At 49.8% G+C, this 18,870-nt stretch overlaps 3 protein-coding genes across 3 annotated transcripts; 1 reads left to right on the top strand and 2 right to left on the bottom strand.

The window, feature by feature from the left end:
• The first annotated feature begins 4,740 nt into the window (after positions 1-4,740).
• Positions 4,741-7,986, top strand: LOC112880806 (cadmium/zinc-transporting ATPase HMA3-like). Its single transcript, XM_025945555.1, has 6 exons — positions 4,741-4,987; positions 5,075-5,683; positions 5,793-5,930; positions 6,018-6,345; positions 6,543-6,745; positions 6,851-7,986. The coding sequence occupies exons 1-6, from the start codon at positions 4,741-4,743 to the stop codon at positions 7,984-7,986; spliced, it is 2,661 nt and encodes an 886-aa protein (XP_025801340.1).
• An 82-nt stretch (positions 7,987-8,068) lies between these two features.
• On the bottom strand, positions 8,069-10,242 carry LOC112883215 (zinc transporter 8-like). The gene is made up of 3 exons (XM_025948485.1): positions 9,500-10,242; positions 8,940-9,089; positions 8,069-8,435 (listed from the first exon to the last, which is right to left on the bottom strand). Exons 1-3 carry the CDS (start codon positions 10,190-10,192, stop codon positions 8,130-8,132), a joined length of 1,149 nt encoding a protein of 382 aa, XP_025804270.1. The 5' UTR covers positions 10,193-10,242; the 3' UTR covers positions 8,069-8,129.
• A 1,640-nt stretch (positions 10,243-11,882) lies between these two features.
• Positions 11,883-14,754, bottom strand: LOC112883214 (zinc transporter 8-like). Its single transcript, XM_025948484.1, has 3 exons — positions 13,962-14,754; positions 13,401-13,550; positions 11,883-12,390 (listed from the first exon to the last, which is right to left on the bottom strand). Exons 1-3 carry the CDS (start codon positions 14,682-14,684, stop codon positions 12,085-12,087), a joined length of 1,179 nt encoding a protein of 392 aa, XP_025804269.1. The 5' UTR covers positions 14,685-14,754; the 3' UTR covers positions 11,883-12,084.
• Between the last annotated feature and the right edge of the window lie 4,116 nt (positions 14,755-18,870).

Below are 18,870 nucleotides of genomic sequence, written 5' to 3'. Positions count from 1 at the left end.
TGCCATCCTCTTCCCTTCTTCTTTTTGATTTCCTTCTATAACATTTCTCTGTAGCCCCTTAGTGATTGTGGAGGGAGGACCATAACAGAGATGGTTGTGTTGCCGGTGGTGTTTGGCAAGTGTTAAGATTGATGAGCAGGGACACACATCCACATGCGGCGTAGGTGACGTGGGGCAAGGTTCAATGCTTATTTACCATGATTCTGGCTCACCTGCATTCCTGCCTATTTATCTAACTATCCCTTGCCATGGCTTCAGCTCTCTTAGTTCTTCTCCATTGACACCACTCTAATATACGTGAACAAGTCTAATGGCCACGATTTACACTTTTTTCAGTTTGATGGCCAAATTGAAACAAGTTGATACGTACAATGGCCAAACTGACATACGTCAACAAATCTAATAGCCACAATTTTACATTTTTTGAATGTTGTGGGTACATCCATCCGTCATAGCCGTGAGGATGGAGGCGCCCTTAGCCCCTCTTCCAACAAGGATGCATGTCGCCTGCTTCCGTCATAAAAAACGAGCACACCCACGGAAATGAGACAAATGCTTATGCATGGTTGCCAGAAGTGATGAAAATGCTACCTACGACTGATCTGATCAGAGCCGCGGTAACTATATACTCCATTGTTCTAAATTATTGGTCGTTTTGACATTTTTATGTACATAGTTTGTGCTATGTATTTAGATAAAGGTGTATATCTATGTATATAATAAAAGCTATATATGTACCTAGAAAACCCAAAACAACCTATAATTTGTAACGGAGGAAATAGCAATTTAGTACGTGCGGAGGAAGACGCTACATGAGAATTCATTTTAGAGTCCATTGTCCATGCATTGCTTCATTGAGAGGTATATAGCTGATCTCGATCTTGTTAAACCTGAACAAAGAGTAACAAGAGGGGTCCACCAAAGAGGGCCCAGGTGGATTTGCCCACCTGCGAGCACGATGAAGATTAACGTGGATGCGACAATCTCCAAGAACATGGCCAGATCAACTGCGGCAGCAATAGCACGGAATGGCGCAGGCTCTTTTCAGGGTGCCTCAATGCTTGTTATCCAGGGTATCACGGATCCAAAATTGGTGGAAGCAATCGCCTGTAGAGAGGGGATTGCCCTTGGCAGAGACGGTCCGGCTGGCCCGCGATAATGTGAATTTGGTAAGAAACATCAAAGGTGATGGCAAGGAGATCTACGGATAAATTATCCAAGAGATCAAGGCCAGGGTGGGAGACTTTGATTTTTTTTTATTCTGTTTATGAAGGTTGAGCATCCAATGTAGACGCTCATAATCTAGCTAGAAGTTCAGTTTATTGTGAGTTAGATAGACATTTGTGGTTGTTATCACCGCCTCAAGGCATTTGTATATGTGTACCCAAAATTAATCAATAATGAGTGGTGATTTTTTCAAAAACAATACCACGGAAACTAATGATTTCTCTTCTTTTCTTTTAACCCTTTTTCCCATTAATAACAAAATGGATTTTTTAAATACATAAAATATTAATTCCAGTAGTCTTTGCTACTATAAATTTTCCAACCATACCATTTTATTCTGCTCTTTAGTTTCATATAGAAATAACAAATTATGATGAATATTAAAAAAGTGGATTCCTGCGTTGCTATTGTTCCCTTTTAAACGGCAAGATTCCTGTCTATACAATGAAGCCCTTTCTCTCATTTTATGAAAATTGTATAGTTCACATTCTTAATGCCATAGTGCCCATGATGGAGGTCGTCGTGGCTCCCATCAACGGGGCCACCGTGATACCCTTTTTCAATGTCTCCATTGTAGGTCCTTCAAAGAACCAGGTAGATCTAGTGTAATGCCATGGGTATTCTTATTATTTGCATCCTAGAATATCGTATAAATATACATGTTAGGCCTCTACAAAAGGATTCAGCATTCATTTTCCACAAGTTATCTTGTGGCATCATAAGGTGCAAGGATCGTGTCAAGTGACACCAACATTCAACAGGATATTTTGGTTTCACAGCTATTTGTAGTCAAGACTTTGTTCTTTTTTCCAAATTTGAAGAAGCCAGCGAAAACTCATGTCCACTAATATCATGTGTGCTAGCAAACAAAGGTGGAATACACCACATTTCCAAGTTTAATTGTTATAAATGATTGGTCAATAACTTTTAGAATCATCGCCATATGTTATAGGAAAAGGTATAAGAGATTTTGTGTTATATCCCAAACAATAATAACACTGTTAAGAAAACTTAGCCTAACAATAATAGCAATTACATTGATATTAAATAAACACTCTAGGCTAACATCTATCATTGAGCAGCACCTCCTAAAAAATATTCTTAATTTATTCTCTTGGAAGTTGGTAGAACTCATGGACATCACTACATCTAGGCTAGCATGCACATCAAATGATGTTTAATCATCCGCTAGTTAGAATCTCCCAGCAACAATCACCAATTTTGCATCATATTATTCAACAATTTTTAGATCAGTTTAAGCTTTGGAAAAATATACTTGATGCACATTTTGTTCCTCGTGGTCCATAGAAATCACAACACAATTATAAATAAAAGCAGTTCCAAATCATAGTAAATTATCCCTAGAGACAACCAAGTATCATATTGATGGAGTGACCCTGACACTTATTAGAGGCTTGGTCAATAATTAGGATAGATTTTTAAGAGTTTTACTTAAAATAATATTTTGATATTGTTCTAATAGTGGTGAATAAGTTCTCTAGGTGTTGTTATTTTATACCTATCGCTCTCACACATAATTTGGCCGGAAATATTCATCGGGTTGTTTGAGCCACCATTCAGGGCAGGTGAAAACTACGACTAACAATCTTTTTTTGCTTTCCATGCATTGTGGAATACTGCAAGACATATATGTACGTTTTTTTCTTCTAGCAAATGGTCAAGCCTTGCTCACTCGCATTACAAACTCATGGCTTACCTGATTCCATCATAACAGATAGAGATAAAAATTTTCACATGCATAATTTAGAAAGAGTTCTATAAGCTCGCTGATTGTACCTTGAGCACGAGACATATATATCCTATTATTCATAAACATATTCCAATGACTATTATTTGTTGAGTTTTGATACAATACAACATAAAATTCAACATTAGAAATTAATAGGAGGAGGAGGAGGAGGAGGAGGAGGAGGAGGAGGAGGAGGAAAAGACCTATGAGCCAAAGCCCATGTGATGACATACATATATGTTGTGCTTATACTATGTCAAGCTATATGATGATGCATGGTGAATATTATCCTTAATATTTTCTATCCCGTGTTCATATACCCCTATATCTTCTTCTGAAGCTTCTAAACTCTCCCTAAACCCAAGCTATGATGGCAAGCCATTGAGTTGAGAAAACATAGAGCCGCTGAGAGACCAAAACCTTAACTTTGCATCTACTTAGTTTTCTTCCTTGAGATTTATATTGTTCATGAGAAAGTTCACGTAGTACCCACTAGAAGAAGATATTTATAACACTTTTTGCAAAATGTGGAGGAAGAATGTTGACATAGATTTTTTTTAGCACAACTACACAACATATGCCTAAAAATGCTGGAAACTTGAGTACATGATGAATTTGGAGCTGGATTAACGCTAGGAGTCTTGAAAAACATAGTTCCTCTAACACATTGTTATAATTTCTTATCTCAAATACAGGTCAAGCCACACGTAGTTATATTAAGGAAGAAAATGGGCCCAAATAACATACACAAAATGAAAGCAAATCTCAACAAGCCTAAAAAACAAATAAAGGAAACCGCAAACCACACTCAGCATAAAAGGCTAAGAATAAGAAACCAGCCATCAGTGACGATTTTATTCAACTGGCAATGATGAGTTGTTTTTCTGTAGTTATCTGTTGTGGGAAATTTGTTAGAGGACACTCTTCAATCATGGTAATTGCAATAGGACACTGAAGTGGGTTTCATTTGTTACGGGATACTAGAAATAAACTAGAGAAAATTTCCACTAGAAAATAAAATCATCTTTAGTATCCCTTAGGCGAGTCTTAATGGAAGTTTCATCAGAGTTTTATGAGCATTAGATAACATGACACATCAGCAATTTTGCCGATTTGGCAGTATCATTACGAGGAGAGGTGAGAGAGAAGTTTCATCCCATAAAATCCAACCGGCACAGTTACCAAGTTCCAAATCTTGATAGGCTGAATGAAACTGTGTATTGAGACTAGCCTTAGTAATTACTACAATTTTTTAACGTGTCCTCTAGCAATTTTTACTATTTTTATTAAATTGCGCCGACCGAAATTGAATCTGATATCTGTTTTATAATATTAATATATCTATCTTATACCGTATTAAATTATTACACCGTATTAAGTTGCATGCACCAACCAAGCAGAGCTGAGTGACAAAGGAAGATTAACAATTCCGTTATACATCATCACCCCGAAATCACACCAGTCAATTGATCTAATCATGTGAATAGTGGCGACTTTTGGAGTGGCGTTCCACGAACACTCCCTCTTTGCATTGGAGCCGGTTTCGTTGAGTTGTTCTTGGAAAGAATCAAAAGAGAAGCAAATCAGCCGGGTCTCCTGAAAGGCGTCCAAAATAGGAGTACAAGGAAACAAGCTGAAATCGCGGGGCCACCCACCCCAGGATAAAGGAGCAGCCGGCTAGCTAAATATTTGGCTGGCCCCGCGGGCGCACGTCGTTTCGCGTTTCCGCTTGCCTTGCTCCTCTGGCCCCCTGGCCCTCCGAAATGCCGGGACCGGCCGTGGAGGCGGCGGCGGCCAGGGGCGGCGGAGACCACGACGGCGGCCGCAGGAAGGCGGCCGCGTGGGAGAAGACGTACCTGGATGTCCTCGGCATCTGCTGCACCGCCGAGGTCGCGCTCGTCGAGCGCCTCCTGTCGCCGATCGACGGCGTGAGGGCGGTCACCGTCGTCGTCCCCTCCCGGACCGTCATCGTCGAGCACGACGCTGCCGCCGTCTCCCAGCTCCACATTGGTAACCAAATCATCTTGCCGGTCTCCTCCTCTGGAATTCTTCCACAGATGGATGGGAGTCAATTCTCGCTTGCCCTTTCTGGATCAGTGAAGGTCCTCAACAAGGCGGGCCTCGAGGCCTCGATCCGAGCCTACGGCAGCGGCGGCGCCCGCCGGTGGCCCAGCCCGTTCATCGTCGCCTGCGGCGCCCTGCTCGCCGCGTCCTTCTTCGCGCCGCTCCTGCCCACGCTGGGGTGGCTGGCGCTGGCGGCGGCCTGCGTCGGCTCCCAGCCGATGCTGCTCAGGGCGTTCGCCGCGGCGGGCAACCTCACCATGGACATCAACATCTTCATGCTCATCGCGGTGGCCGGCGCCGTCGCGCTCGGCAACTACACGGAGGCCGGCGCCATCGTCTTCCTCTTCACCGTCGCCGAGTGGCTGGAGACCCTGGCGTGCACCAAGGCCAGCGCCGGGATGCTGTCGCTCATGTCCGCAGTTCCCAAGCACGTCGTGCTCGCCGAGATGGGCCAGGTCGTCGGCATGCGCGACGTCGGCGTGGGCACCGTCGTCGCGGTCAAGGCCGGTGAGGTGGTTCCGGTTGACGGCGTGGTTGTCGGCGGGCAGAGCGAGGTCGACGAGAGCAGCCTCACCGGCGAGTCCTTCCCGGTGCCAAAGCAACCGCAGTCGGAGGTCTGGGCCGGCACCATGAACTTGGACGGTAAAAATAGCTACATTTTGCACACACCTCTACATGTGTAAACACCATCTGTTTCAACAATGTTCATACTTCTTCATACATATGGTGAGCAGAATCTGTCACGTTGCAGGCTACATTGCCGTGAGGACAACTGCTCTGGCCGAGAACTCCACGGTGGCCAAGATGGAGAGGCTGGTTGAGGAGGCGCAGAACAGCCGGTCCAAGACGCAGCGGCTCATCGACTCGTGCTCAAAGTACTACACCCCTGGTACGCCGCACGGTCACCTTCCGAGACGATCCTAGTCTGAAGACATGGAATTGACAGCAATTCAGCAGAAGCAGTGTTCTTTTGCAGCCGTGGTCGTCGTTGCAGCAGGGGTGGTTCTCGTGCCCTTGCTGCTGGGAGCTCATGACCTGAAGCAATGGTTCCAGCTGTCCCTGGTGCTGCTGGTGAGCGCGTGCCCGTGCGCGCTGGTCCTGTCGACGCCGGTCGCCACCTTCTGCGCGCTCCTCCGGGCGGCGAGGATGGGGCTCCTCATCAAGGGAGGTAACATTCTTGAGTCGCTGGGTGAGGTCAGGATTGCAGCGTTCGACAAGACCGGGACGATCACCAGAGGGGAGTTCAGCATCAGCGCATTCCATGTGGTTGGGAACAAGGTTGAAATGGATCAGCTTCTTTACTGGTACAAGAATTTAGCCTCTTTGAATTCAGTATGACCTAACAATTTTACAGCCTTTTAGTGAACGAACGTGGTGCTATTCTGACGTGCCATTTGTTTATACCTATTTAAATCGAAAGAACTGATGCTATGTTACTAGTGTTTGAGTTAACTGTATATACTGCTGAAGCTACTGATGAGTGAATCGTTTCTTCTCTCAGGGTATCTAGCATGGAGAGCAAATCAAGCCATCCCATGGCTGCTGCACTTGTTGAGTACTCTCAGACCAAATCTATCCGGCCGGAGCCGGAAAACGTGACTGAATTCCACATCTATCATGGCGAGGGCATCTACGGCGTGATCAGTGGAAAACACATCTACATTGGAAACAAAAAGATCATGGCAAGGTCCTCATGCCAAGAACGTAAGCAATGCAAACCCCTAGAACTTGATTCACGAAACAATTTTTTTTAAAAAAAAATAGCATCACGAGTACCTGAACTGATGACTTCTGACATGATGAAATTTGACCGTATACAAGCTGTCCAAGAAATGGATGATCACAAAGGTGTGTCCATCGGTCACGTGATCTGCGACGGCGATCTCGTCGGGCTGTTTTCGCTCTCCGATGACTGCAGAACCGGGGCAGCGAAGGCGATCAAGGAGCTGAGATCCATGGGGATCAAGTCGGTGATGCTCACCGGGGACAGCGCGGCCGCGGCCAAGCACGCGCAGGAGCAGCTCGGCGGCGTCCTGGAGGAGCTCCACTCCGAGCTCCTCCCGGAGGACAAGGTCCGTCTCATCGCAAAGCTCAAGGCGACCGCCGGGGCCACGCTGATGGTCGGCGACGGCATGAACGACGCCCCGGCGCTGGCCATGGCGGACGTGGGGCTTTCCATGGGCCTGTCCGGGTCCGCCGCGGCCGTGGAGACCAGCCACGCCACGCTCATGTCCAGCGACATCCTCCGGGTCCCCAGGGCCGTCCGGCTCGGGCGGCGCACCCGCCGGACCATCGCCGCGAACGTGGCCTTCTCCATCGGCGCCAAGGCCGCCGTCCTCGTGCTCACCGTCGCGTGGCGGCCCGTGCTGTGGGTGGCCGTGCTCGCCGACGTCGGGACGTGCCTGCTCGTCGTGCTGCACAGCATGCTGCTGCTGAGGGACGCCGCCGCGGCGAGGCGGGCGTGCTGCGGCGGGGCGCCCAGCAAGGCGCACGCGTGCTGCGGGGCGTCCAAGTCCATGGCGTGCTGCTCGACGGCGATGTCGCCGACGGCGAGGTCGTCCCACCTCGCCGGAGCGCCGAACGCCAAGGGACCGGGTGACAACGACTGCCACTGCTGCCAGAAGCAATGCAAGCCGCCCGAGCACTCCGTCGTGATCACCATACCAGCGCAAGCCGTCGCTGAGCACAGAAAGGAGGCGCATGCTCACTCGATGGCGGGGGAAGGCGGGGGATGCTGCGGCGGCGGCGCCTCGTCCGCGGCGGCGCCAGCGATCTGCGCGCCGCACGGGAACGGTGAGGATGAGGTGTGCATTATCATTAGCGCGAGGACGTCCTGCAGTAGCAAGGCCAGGAGTAGGTGCGGCTCGCCCAAGGTTGCGGGCTGCAAGGATGCAGTGTGTTGCTCCGGCGGTAAAGATAGCATCTCGTCACCCCTCGTCTGCTGACAGTTTTGCATGGGATCGCCTGGGACGGTATATGTATATAAGTGTGTGTATATATATAAGTAGGTTGTTCTTACAGTGCTCTTTCCAATGCTGCAACAATTACTTCGATCCTCTAGCGTACATAGAACAAAATCTTGGTGCGACTAGGCCCACTTGGCCAGCATGGACATGAGCCCGACGCCGACGAGCATGGACACGTTGATGCCGAGCTGGAGCTTGCCCCTGCTCTGCACCTTGGGGTTCATGAAGTCCTCGGCGAGGAGGTCCACGAGCGCCATGTAGACCAGGATCCCCGCCGCGACCGAGTTGAGGATGCCCTCCATGACGAGCGCCGTCGGGCTGTCCTCATTGTAGACCGACGAGATGCCGATGCCGACGAGGATGCCCACCGGCGTCGTCAGGCAGAAGAAGAGGACCATTGTCACGATTGACCAGAGCTTGAACTTTGCCTGTGTAAGAGATACAAGTCAGGGACGAAGCTAGCTAGAAAACATCTAAAGAGGAAGCCAAACTAATATATATCATATATATCTTAAATATAAGAAGTAAATTTTAAATTTTTTATATACCAAATTTAAGCTTGTAGAAACCACATGTATGTAAGAGTACCGATTAAGAGGGGGGGGGGGGTGGCATGGGTTCCCATAGGTACGCCTTGCAACAGATTGTTCAAGTTAGCTCATTTACATGTTCAGTTTATTTATTTGGAAAAATATGGTGCGTGGTTTATCTAGTACGGACCATTGTATCTAGATGAGATATTTTTTCCGCTTCTTTTTTAACACAAATGATGCTAGAAATTGGTCGGTCGGTATAGATGCGAAGGTTAGAGGAAGGAATTGGGGAAAAAGAGAGGTCGGCAAGGAAGGAGGCGACTCTCTACATTTGTTTCATGCATCCGCCACTTAATACAAGTCTTAAATCTTTTCTTTTTCTTATATGAGATAAGGTACCTGAACGATGCAGCCGCCGAGGCCCATGCCCTCGAACATTTGGTGGAAGCTCAAGGCGACCACCAGGGGCTTGATGGTGCTCGGGTCCTTCGATGCGCCGAGGGAGATGCCGATGATCACCGAGTGCACCACGATCCCAAGCTCCAAGACCTACACAATCAACCACTATTGTTGATCACAAATTATATGCAAACAGTATGATCATTGTCGATTGTTTTCCTCGCAAGTGTTTGTTTCAAAGTTTCAAGCCGGATATGTGTCCTTTGAAATAATTCCATTTGCAAGGATGTGTGACTCTTTTTAAATCAAACTGGATTCTAACCATCACTGAATACATGCCACATTTTAGACTTTAGAGAACATGTATATGTAGCTTTCAGTGAATCTAACTTTTTTTCTTCTTTTTAAAAAGTCTCCTTTAGTGTTCGTCGCTATTAAAGTTTGTTTTTCAACGGTGATAAATAAATAAATCCATGGTTAAAACTTAAAACACAGCTGTTACTCTTAGAAGAGACCGTATGCGTTGTGCAACTCACGATTAACTGGAAGGAATTAATTACCTGGGCGATGACCCGGTGGCGCAGCGCGTGCTCCTTGTGCATGGCCGTGGAGCCGTGCGCGTGGCCGTGCGTCGCGTGCGTGTGCATGTGCACGTGACCCTCGTGATCGTCGCTCCCTCCAGCGTGCGGCGCCGCCGCCGTCGCCTGCTGCTGCTTCTCCACGTCGTCCCCGACAGCGGCGGCGCTCACGGCCGCGGTGGCCGCGGCGGCGGCGCTGTCCTTGAAGTGGAGGCGCGTGAAGTAGCCCGTGGCGACGGTGTCGACGACGAGCGTGCCGATGGCGCCGACCATGGCCCCGAACCCGGCGAAGGGAAAGTCCTTCCACGGCCCGCCGGCGGGGAGGCACTCGGAGGTGAGCTTCTCGAAGGCGTCGGGGAGGATGTGGATGAACCCCGTGGCGAGGATGACCCCCGCGGTGAACGCCTTGACGAGGAAGAACACGTCGCCGTCGGTCCGCAGCGCCGGCACGCGGCGGCCCAGCACGGGCAGGCAGCACCCCAGCGCCCCGCACACGAGGATGGAGAAGAACGCCGCGATCTTGAGCGCCCTGGCGCGCGCCAGGTCGCCGCCCCGCGCCGCCGCGGCGCCGTCGGCACCGCACCCGCCGTCGTCGGCGCGCGCGGCGGGCGCGAGGAGGAGGAGCAGCAGCGCCGCCACGGCGGCGAGGACGAGCGCGGCGCACGGTGGCCTCATTGCCGCGGATCGACGGTGTGGGCGACGGCGATGAAGAAGAGCAGGAGGTACGAGAGAGCTCGAAGCCGGAGCAACGTGGATCTATATAGACGAGGAGGCTGTTGGAATTAACCCGGTCTTGTACATAGTTAGTTAGCTGTTCTGTTAGTTTGTTGAATCGTGTCCTCCTTTCTGGCTCGCTAGGAGCTCTGCGTGGCTGTGCATGAGTCGTGGGATGGCACGACTGCTAGTGGTGTGCGTGCCGCGTATGTAGGCAGATTTGCTGCCATGTCTAGCTATAGATTTTCTATATAATGCAATCTGAATACTGTAGAAAAGCTGCCGCATTTCAGCATCACCAAAACACCCTGAGTTCATCGTGTTCTTGAGTGCTCATCCCGGAGCTTCCCGGCGAACTCCAACATTTGGTACTAGAGTGGTTACGGTCAACGGCGACCATGTCAGCTTCCTCAGCTCCGGTGCACGGCGGGCGCTGGCCATCCCCACCACCACGGCGCCGAATCTCGGCGTCTCCAGCGCCCCATCGCGGACGACATCGCGGCGAGGTCGTCATTGAGCGCATCAGGGAGAGCGGCGGCTTCTGCGGCTCCATCCAGTATCTGATGCTCACGCTCACGAACTACCAGGAGTGGGCATTGCTCATGCGCGTGAACATGCAGGCATAGGGCCTCTGGCACGCCGTCGAGCCGGAGGAGGGCGATGTCATCGAGTACCGCGAGGACCGCCTTGCGCTGGCCGTTATCCTCCGCGCCGTTCCGCCCGAGATGCTCGGGTCTCTCGCGCGCAAGTGGACCGCGCGCTCTGCCTGGGACGCGGTGAAGACGGTGCGCGTCGGCGTGAAGGACTTCAACGACATCACCTTCAAGGACGGCGAGAGTGTCGATGACTTCTCGCTGCGCATCGTCGGACTCGCCAACCAAGTCAAACAGAGTATACATACATGAGGAACAAAGTAAAAAAGAAAAGAAAAAAAATAAATGAAAAGATAAAAGGAGCAATGTGGCCTCGTCTTCGTTCTCAACCTCCTCAACAACAACGAGCATCCGTGCGATGGAGAAAAATATCTCCCTGGAGTGGTGATGGAGATATGAATAGAGAATTTTTCCCTACATGGATGGGGATGGTAAGCCAATCTCTAGCTGTATATTCCCTGCTTACACCGACTCAGCCGCAAATGTGTACTATCATGGGTCTATTTTGCCACAGAATCTGTGATGATAAACTCGGTGCTGGCTCAAAGCAGTGGTCCTTCGTCAAACTCGAGCGATAGCTCATATGTCTGCCTTGTCTTTGTCCATGAACCGCCATGTTCATTGATTGAGCAATGCCTGTGGAGTTTGGCATCACACACGTCAAACAAGTTGGGTGGCCATGTGCATCAAGGCCCCTGTTTGTGCCATGCCCTAACAAGAAAAGGTGACCGTAGGAGGGTGTCGACACTCCTCGACGACGGAAAGCCCTAGTTCAGGCATTGCAACACGAGTGTCGTCGTCGACTCGTGGCACTCGCAAACTCTGTCAAAAAAGTCGGGCGCCATCGGCATGACTATCCGTGTGCGCTGTGCGTACCCAAGGGTGGCGATAGAGTGTTGACATCCCTTTGAGTGACAAGCATGCAAGCAATGGCCGGCATGGAAGAACTGTGCACGTCCGGACTGAGATCGATGGAGGAACAGGGAGGAGATCACAGCTGCTGTATGAGCATGATCACCACTTGATGATGATGCTGTTAGTCCAAATCCGCTTGAAACAGTTACAGCAACACAAAATTTTTGAAAGGGGAAAAAGCGTAACCACTTTTTTCCCCTCATCTTCTTCTTTGTCCGTCCTCTTTCCTTTGCTGCAACAATTAGTTCGATCCTCTGGTGTACGTAGAACAAAAACTTGGTGTGACTAGGCCCACTTGGCCAGCATGGACATGAGCCCGGCGCCGACAAGCATGGACACGTTGATGCCGAGCTGGAGCTTGCCCCTGCTCTGCACCTTGGGGTTCATGAAGTCCTCGGCGAGGAGGTCCACGAGCGCCATGTAGATCAGGATCCCCGCCGCGACCGAGTTGAGGATGCCCTCTACGACGAGCGCCGTCGAGCTGTCCTCGTTGTAGACCGACGAGATGCCGATGCCGACGAGGATGCCCACCGGCGTCGTCAGGCAGAAGAAGAGGACCATTGTCACGATTGACCGGAGCTTGAACTTCGCCTGTGTAAGAGATACAAGTCAGGGACGAAGCTAGCTAGAAAACATCTAAAGAGGAAGCCAAACTAATATATATCATATATATCTTAAATATAAGAAGTAAATTTTTAACTTTTTATATACCAAATTTAAGCTTGTAGAAACCACATGTATGTAAGAGTACCGATTGGGGGGAGTGGCATGGGTCCCCCTAGGTACGCCTTGCAACAGATTGTTCAAGTTAGCTCATTTACATGTTCAGTTTATTTATTTGGAAAAATATGGTGCGTGGTTTATCCATTTAAATTTGTATAGCGCTATTGAACACTATCCAAGTGTGAGCACAATCAGTCTGCTTCTCCAGACAAATGCACTAAGACAGAAGAAAAAGTGTGAAACTAATCTTTTTTTTTTTGGGGGGGGGGGGGGGGGGGGGGCAAAGTGCAGACCATAACTGTCATGTCTGTTTGACTACATTAGCAGGTGGAGTACAAGTAGAGGGGGAAAAACCTGTTTTGAAAAAGGGCGTCCAAGTGGCATCCCTAACTTTGTTCAGTGCAGCCTGGGAACCACCCAAAGTGCTGTGCGGATGTACTTTGTTCTCGCAAAAGGCTATCGGACACTCTTTCCTCAGTTGATCATATCATATCATGCTTTAGTGCGATCGGCCGTACCTCTTCATCGCCTCTCATTTCAAATGCCCAAGTCAAATCATGATGGTATTTTGGACTCCGTCGTCCAAGGATGAAGTGCTCGCTCAGCTACTTTTCAACAAAAAGGAAAAGCAACTGCTCTTTATTTGGTTGAGTTATTCTACTTCTAGTACGGACCATTGTATCTAGATGAGATATTTTTTCCCCTTCTTTTTTAACACAAATGATGCTAGAAATTGGTATAGATGCGAGGGTTAGAGGAAGGAATTGGGGAAAAAGAGAGGTTGGCAAGGAAGGAGGCGACTCTCTACATTTATTTCATGCATCCGCCACTTGGTACCAATATTAAATCTTTTCTTTTTCTTATATGAGATAAGGTACCTGAACGATGCAGCCGCCGAGGCCCATGCCCTCGAACATTTGGTGGAAGCTCAAGGCGACCACCAGGGGCTTGATGGTGCTCGGGTCCTTCGATGCGCCGAGGGAGATGCCGATGATCACCGAGTGCACCACGATCCCAAGCTCCAAGACCTACACAATCAACCACTATTGTTGATCACAAATTATATGCAAACAGTATGATCATTGTCGATTGTTTTGCTCGCAAGTATTTGTTTCAGAGTTTCAAGCCGGATATGCGTCCTTTGAAATAATTCCATTTGCAAGGATGTGTGACTCTTTTTAAATCAAACTGGATTCTAACCATCACTGAATACATGCCACATTTTAGACTTTAGAGAACATGTATATGTAGCTTTCAGTGAATCTAACTTTTTTTCTTTTTTTTTTAAAAGTCTCCTCTAGTGTTCGTCGCTATTAAAATTTGTTTTTCAACGGTGATAAATAAATAAATCCATGGTTAAAACCTAAAACACAGCTGTTACTCTTAGAAGAGACCGTATGCGTTGTGCAACTCACGATTAACTGGAAGGAATTAATTACCTGGGCGATGACCCGGTGGCGCAGCGCGTGCTCCTTGTCGCCCTCGCCGCCGCCGACGGCGGCCACGAGCGCCGTGGAGCCGTGCGCGTGGCCGTGCGTCGCGTGCGTGTGCATGTGCACGTGACCCTCGTGATCGTCGCTCCCTCCGGCGTGTGGCGCCGCCGCCGTCGCCTGCTGCTGCTGCTTCTCCACGTCGTCCCCGACGACGGCGGCGCTAACGGCAGCGGTGGCCGCGGCGGCGGCGCTGTCCTTGAAGTGGAGGCGCGTGAAGTAGCCCGTGGCGACGGTGTCGACGACGAGCGTGCCGATGGCGCCGACCATGGCCCCGAACCCGGCGAAGGGAAAGTCCTTCCACGGCCCGCCGGCGGGGAGGCACTCGGAGGTGAGCTTCTCGAAGGCGTCGGGGAGGATGTGGATGATCCCCGTGGCGAGGATGACCCCCGCGGCGAACGCCTTGACGAGGAAGAACACGTCGCCGTCGGCCCGCAGCGCCGGCACGCGGCGGCCCAGCACGGGCAGGCAGCACCCCAGCGCCCCGCACACGAGGATGGAGAAGAACGCCGCGATCTTGAGCGCCCTGGCGCGCGCCAGGTCGCCGCCCCGCGCCGCCGCGGCGCCGTCGGCACCGCACCCGCCGTCGTCGGCGCGCGCGGCGGGCGCGAGGAGGAGCAGCAGCAGCGCCGCCACGGCGGCGAGGACGAGCGCGGCGCACGGTGGCCTCATTGCCGCGGGTCGACGGTGTGGGCGACGGCGATGAAGAAGAGCAGGAGGTACGAGAGAGCTCGAAGCCGGAGCAACGTGGCTCTATATAGACGAGGAGGCGGAGGCCTCGTATTTATTAGGGTTTAATTGCTCGGTTAATTGGAGATTCAGAGTAGGAAACGACTGTGACATGATGACGACACGCGCGGGAATTGACTGTGCCGAGCACAGGGATTCCGTACTTTCCTCGGGTGATTCGGAGGTGATTTACTGGAAGATGACGACATTTTTTTTTCACCCTCAAGAGAAGGACGAGACGGCTTCCGTATCGGGGTTCGGCAGCGTGCGTGCATGTAGCCCTGTAGGCGTGTGGAAATTTCATCCCTGATCCCTCTCCGGTGTGAATACGGGTGTGTCTCAAGCGCCCGCTAGCTGACTCCGTGTAGATGGATTTCAGAGCATGTATCTATCACGAAAAATGAGTCGGAAATAACCTGTTTCATATGTTTATACCGGATAGTAGGTGTTGAATTTGGTGGCACACTCCTCCAGAAATTTGGTATCACCCACTACTACAAGGATGGATAGATCAAACGGGATGCCTCTCGGAGTCTAAGTTAATATATCTCAAATGGTTTGCATTGAAGAGACGGTCGGAAAAAGTTTATCTCACGTAATTTTGATGTAGAGACATATCCTCCTTATTTCTAGGTGTTGGGAGCTTCTCAATGTGGGTGGGGGTTGGGGGGAGGGGGCTTCAGGCCCCTTTCCCCATCCTGAATCGAATCGTCTCTACCTGTTTATTTTCACCGAGCCAATCATTATTATTGAATATCACTCTAGTAACTACTCAAAGCCATTTGATCAGACGCGACTATTATACTTCATAGACTGAAAGAATATCATTCCCATCAAGTTGGTTCTTATTGGAGTCAAACACCAAAGGTGAGCTCCAATGATGGTCCCCTTCGAGGAGATCATGAAAGTAGCATCTCCGGCTTCGACAAACCATTGAGCCATTTTTATGAATCCTCGAGTTCTTATATATCTTGTCTTAGTTCAGTTTCCTGCAAAATGATTTTTTTCACCATTGAAGATTTTGAATAAGGCAATAGTAGATGGGCATCGCCAAGCGAGCAATGTACTCTTCAATATTTACGCTCACACTTCAGCTCTTAACAAGCCATCCTTGTGAACCCTTCTAATTGCTAAATTGTTGCTCCAGCCAAAAAAAATGTGAAAAATAGGAAGAAGAGAATATATTTAGGTTGCCCAGCCTTTTTTCGGACCCACCCCTGCAGTAAGATCAGTAGAATCCTCTTAGAAAAACCGAAATGCATGCAGGCAGACCTCCAATATGAAGAAAATTTATAAACTGAGTTGGTAAATTATTTTCAAGTAAGTAAGGAATCCTTACTATGATGATAGAAGGGATCTAGCTAGATGTTGCAAGCTGATTTGCAGGAAAGAGTATGCACGCATGGTGCTAACTTGTCTACTTAATTGGCTAGTTTAGTTCACTGCTGTGAGTGACTGACAGACGATGGACATAAGAGGTTGATGAGCAATCGAGTCGAAAATACACATGGACTAACATGAATGCAGCATTGCAACTTACTATTAAGAAGCTAGATAGAGTGATGAGCACAGCACACGTACGTCAGTGAGCATGCACGTACGAGCACACGTACGTCGCGCCGGGCGGCGTGTCGGCGCGCGGTAGAATCAAAGATTCTTGGCGCCCCGAGTCTTGCCCCGTCCTTTTCCCCATGTCTTTTTCCTGCCTTTTTTTCATCTTTTCTAAGGACCGTATTAATAAACTCTAACCTAGCGTTGTTAGTCGCCGTCATGGTGTAGGCTGTAGGGCGGCGAGGAAGAGCTGGCTTCAATGGCTTGGGTTGGCTCCACCGACGGACGGCGACCGGGGGGCATGTCGCCAGAGTGTCGACACTTCTTTCCACCGCCCCTCGTCGCGGCGGAGACGGCAACGCGTGTAGGGTGCGGGCGGCGGCGACGACTGTAGCTAGAAGCAGCTTTGCCCAAAGTTACTTTCAGTAAAATCAATGCAGCAGTGGTTAGTACTGGTGCTTAGTATTTGTATCTTGGAGGTTTCTTTTAAACCTCCGTACGAAGCTATCTAGGATTCTAAATGGATACTTAAAAAAGTAAAATATCGACAGATAGCGCGTCAGGTCAGGTAGGGATGTTTATCGAGCATCCACCGAAAAATTTAATGACTTCACCGGCGCTGTGCTCGATAAGGGTACAACTTTCTCATCTTCGCTCGTGGGTCTGCATCGCTAATAGCGCGGTCAGCTACCGTCGGCACCTCATCGATGACACGAAGCCGGAGGCATCTGCGGCAAGCCAACGTAACGGCTTCGACGAGTTCATCGACGATCTCGATGAGACACTGCTCCCTAATCTCGCCAAGTAGATCGAGGAGTCTGGTTTCAACCAACTTCAACTCGTGCTGCACCAGGACTCCTAAAATCGTATCTGATTCGGTCTAAGGATCTGCGTACATGATTCCCTTTTGGGCTACACAACACGGCCATTGTTTACCAGAAGGCCATGTAATTTGAGACTCTCTCCTCATTGGAGGAGGATTTGGATCGCCTCCTCAGGATCGGAGACGACTGTTCTGACTATTACACGGAAGCCAGGAAGGATCATGCTACAACTACTTCGACTTCGCGAGGACGCTCGGTGACCCACCAACGACTACTTTAACTACTCGTCTCGACTACAAAACTAGTCAGGTGCAGACTTACACCGTCAATGACTAGTCGGAATTGACTCCGACTAGTCAGACTTCATCAATAATCTATCACGGCTCCATCAACAAGCGCTACGGCTTCATCGACAAATCACCCATGAATCAAGCTAAGTCATGCTTTAATATTTTTCTAAATATTTTTCATATCTCTAGATATTAACCATGTGCCTCCGCGGCCACACCATAATTGTGTTCCCAACTACTCATGCAGCTTCAGGCTTCACGAGCGTTCTCTTTTTTCATGCGGCGCGACTACTCTAGTTTTCTCTTAACGGTCGCTAAAGTACCCAAATAGCACACACTTTAATCCGTGATACCTTAACTCTTCTGTACGACTATGTTCCTACACGTGCATGCGGCCATGCTCCCTACACTATGGGCTACGGCTATCAAGGATCAGATGCTTAAACATAATAGACTACCTACCCAGGAAAATTATGTAACCTAGCAAGAGCAAGACGCGAAAAATTTTACATGCATTTTACAATGCTGGGATTCGCTCCCGACTCGATATATGTATATCAGTTACAACATATCTTTATGTTTACCTTGCAGAGGACAAGACCTGGATCATACCACTGGGTGAGGTATTCTCGCGAGAGCTGCCTTATTTGGCCATCACTTTATCGACACAGACCACTTGGCATGCTAGCGGCGATTCGGCTAACCCCTAAGCTCAGGGGCTGGCGCCTCCAACCATATGGCGTATCTTCTCTGATGGCACCAACGCTACTCGGCGTACCTTCGGTGGCTTGTCTAGCTCCCATGCTCTGGGACTGGACGCGACAAGGCACACGGCCTACCTTCGACGGCTCATCTAGCTTCCGTGCTCCGGGGTCTAGGCGCAACAAGGCACTCAGCGTTCTTTCGGCGCCTCGTCTGGCTCCCATACTCGGGGCTGGGGTAGGAAACAACTCAGCGTATCATCGTGCGGAAGCTTAAGAGATTTTTTCAGGATAGATTTGTTTTGAGCGGTAATTTAGGGTTCCTTTGGAAAAGTTATTATATTTGTTTAACTATTGTCGGTACATACGGACAAGGGTACCTCCTGCTAGGGTGTCCAGATCCTTAGTGTCTCGCTGTCGCCCCACAGGAGGGCGCGATGGTGTCAGGCTCCGGCGTGTGCGCCAAGTGCATCGTGGTGGACGCGCGCCATCACATGCTCGACCGCCTATCCTCCATCATCGCTAAGGAACTGCTCAACGGCCAGAAGGCCATTGTAGTCCACTACGAGGAGATCTGCCTCTCTGCAGGCCTAGCCCGTCAAGAAGTCATCTGACAGACTGTCCACCCTGGTGGACAGAGGGTTTTCCAAGCCCACATCCTTGTCCTCTGGGAGACGGGACGTACGGACCGGACCTGGCAGCTGGGGCCATGGTGTCCGGACCTCCCCCCTAAGCTCATATAGGTCCGGCGCCCCTCACGTGC

Source organism: Panicum hallii, chromosome 2 (assembly GCF_002211085.1).
Source record: "Panicum hallii strain FIL2 chromosome 2, PHallii_v3.1, whole genome shotgun sequence".
Lineage (NCBI taxonomy): Eukaryota > Viridiplantae > Streptophyta > Magnoliopsida > Poales > Poaceae > Panicum > Panicum hallii.
This window is presented reverse-complemented; position numbering and strand designations above follow the sequence as displayed.